General features: G+C 49.0%; 1 protein-coding gene across 9 annotated transcripts in view; it reads left to right on the top strand.

Annotated features, from left to right (window-relative positions):
- The window catches only part of CALD1 (caldesmon 1), a 215,626-nt gene that overhangs the window by 182,852 nt on the left and 31,028 nt on the right, over positions 1 to 1,746 (top strand). For 8 of the 9 annotated variants that reach the window (XM_023514226.1, XM_023514228.1, XM_023514225.1 and 5 more), the window contains one exon: positions 1,030 to 1,429. In XM_023514226.1, coding sequence (XP_023369994.1) covers positions 1,030 to 1,429 — 400 coding nt within the window. Of the gene's footprint in view, positions 1 to 1,029; positions 1,745 to 1,746 lie in introns of all 9 variants that reach the window. The other variant, XM_023514231.1, reaches the window with a different exon arrangement.

Here is a 1,746-nt window from a genome sequence, read left to right as displayed (position 1 = left end):
GCTGTAACAGTGAGTCCCTAAGTTTTAGTAGTTTATGCAGTAACACATACCAGTCCAGTGTGGGTATTTCTGTCTAGTAAGTAGGTGGAAGCAGTCACCTATCTTCTTTCCTTGTGCAACTCTGCCAACCCCAAGGACATTAAGGATTGAGATTATACCTCTGCTTTGTCATTGCCTTGGTTTAAATACTTCTGTTCACATGTCACTGGCAATCATTGGTCACACTGGCCCCAGCAAGGTGCAAGGGAGAGGAGAGGGCAGGAAATGTAACCCCTGGCTGGCAATCACTCCCCCGTGACTATGGAACAGGAAGCAGGAATTAGACACTGAGATGTCTCTTCCATGAGGGTCATTAACATATACTCCCTTTTCAAAGTGCCCTGGGTCCCACCAATCCAGATCGGGAATTCTGGACTTGGTGACGTGCAAGAATGCTCTGTGACACTGGAAGAATTCACTCATTATTTCAGTTCCTTCTCTTCACTTGAATACCCCAAGAAACAGGTCCTAAAATAAAAGATTTGAGTGTCCGTAGTTCATGTGTAAGGTGATCCCAGGAAACACTAATGGGGCGAGGGATCGACGGTTGTTAAGAGGAAAGACAGAAGACGGAATATCTGGTTAAATGAAGGTTGTGTTAACCAAGCAGTGGGTTACCACTGTGGGCATCTGGAGCTTAACTCTACTGGGGAGCTCTAGGGTCCCATGTGCAGCATGGACCTCACATTTATCCAACTCAAACGGTGGGGGATGCTGAGGTATTTATATATGAATGTTCGTCAGTTGTTTTTTTGACATTAAGAACTGCTGGCATGTTGAATAGACTCCAGGGGCCAGAGAATGACCAAGGGCAGAGCCGTGCATGTGCTGGCAGTGGACAGCCAGGCAGGCATGTCCCACATGGTAGCACCCCAGGGATATGGGCACGCTGCACCAGCATCTGTGTGGTCCTGGGTAGCACAGGGTATATGAACGCAGCTGACTCAGGAATCAGCAAGCTGTCTTGGTGTTGTTGTTTCTGCTGTGCAGTGTGCCCGATGAGGAGCCCAAGACAAGCACCACAAATACCCAGGTGGAAGGTGATGACGAGGCTGCCCTGCTGGAGCGCCTGGCTCGGCGAGAGGAAAGACGCCAGAAACGCCTTCAGGAAGCTCTGGAGCGGCAGAAGGAGTTTGACCCAACAGTAACCGATGCTGGCCTGTCACTCCCAAGCAGGAGGATGCAAAATGACACGGCAGAAAACGCAGCTGCAGAGAAGGAAGAGAAAAGCAAAAGTCACCAAGAAAGATATGAGATAGAGGAAACAGAAATAGTCACCAAGTCCTACCAGAGGAATGACTGGAGGGATGCTGAAGAAAACAAGAAAGAAGAAAAGGACAAGGAGGAGGAGGAAGGGAAGCCAAAGCAGAGGAGCAGTGGAGAAAATCAGGTAGAGGCGATGGCAGAAGAGAAATCAGAAAGCCAAGAGGAGACAGTGGTGATGTCCTTGAAAAATGGGCAGATAGGTGCAGAAGAGCCCAAATCAGAGGAGAGGGAACTAGGTTCAGATGCAATTCCCCATAATGCAAAGACAGAAGAGGAAGACAGGGCAAGAGCTGAGGCAGAAGAAAGGGAAAGAATCAAAGCCGAGGAAGACAAAAAGATAGCAGATGAGCGAGCAAGAATTGAAGCAGAAGAAAAAGCAGCTGCCCAAGAAAGAGAAAGGAGGGAGGCGGAGGAGAGGGAAAGGAGGGAAGCAGAGGAGAG

Source organism: Otolemur garnettii, unplaced genomic scaffold, assembly GCF_000181295.1.
Source record: "Otolemur garnettii isolate 467f Iridium unplaced genomic scaffold, OtoGar3 scaffold00049, whole genome shotgun sequence".
Taxonomy (NCBI): domain Eukaryota; kingdom Metazoa; phylum Chordata; class Mammalia; order Primates; family Galagidae; genus Otolemur; species Otolemur garnettii.
This window is presented reverse-complemented; position numbering and strand designations above follow the sequence as displayed.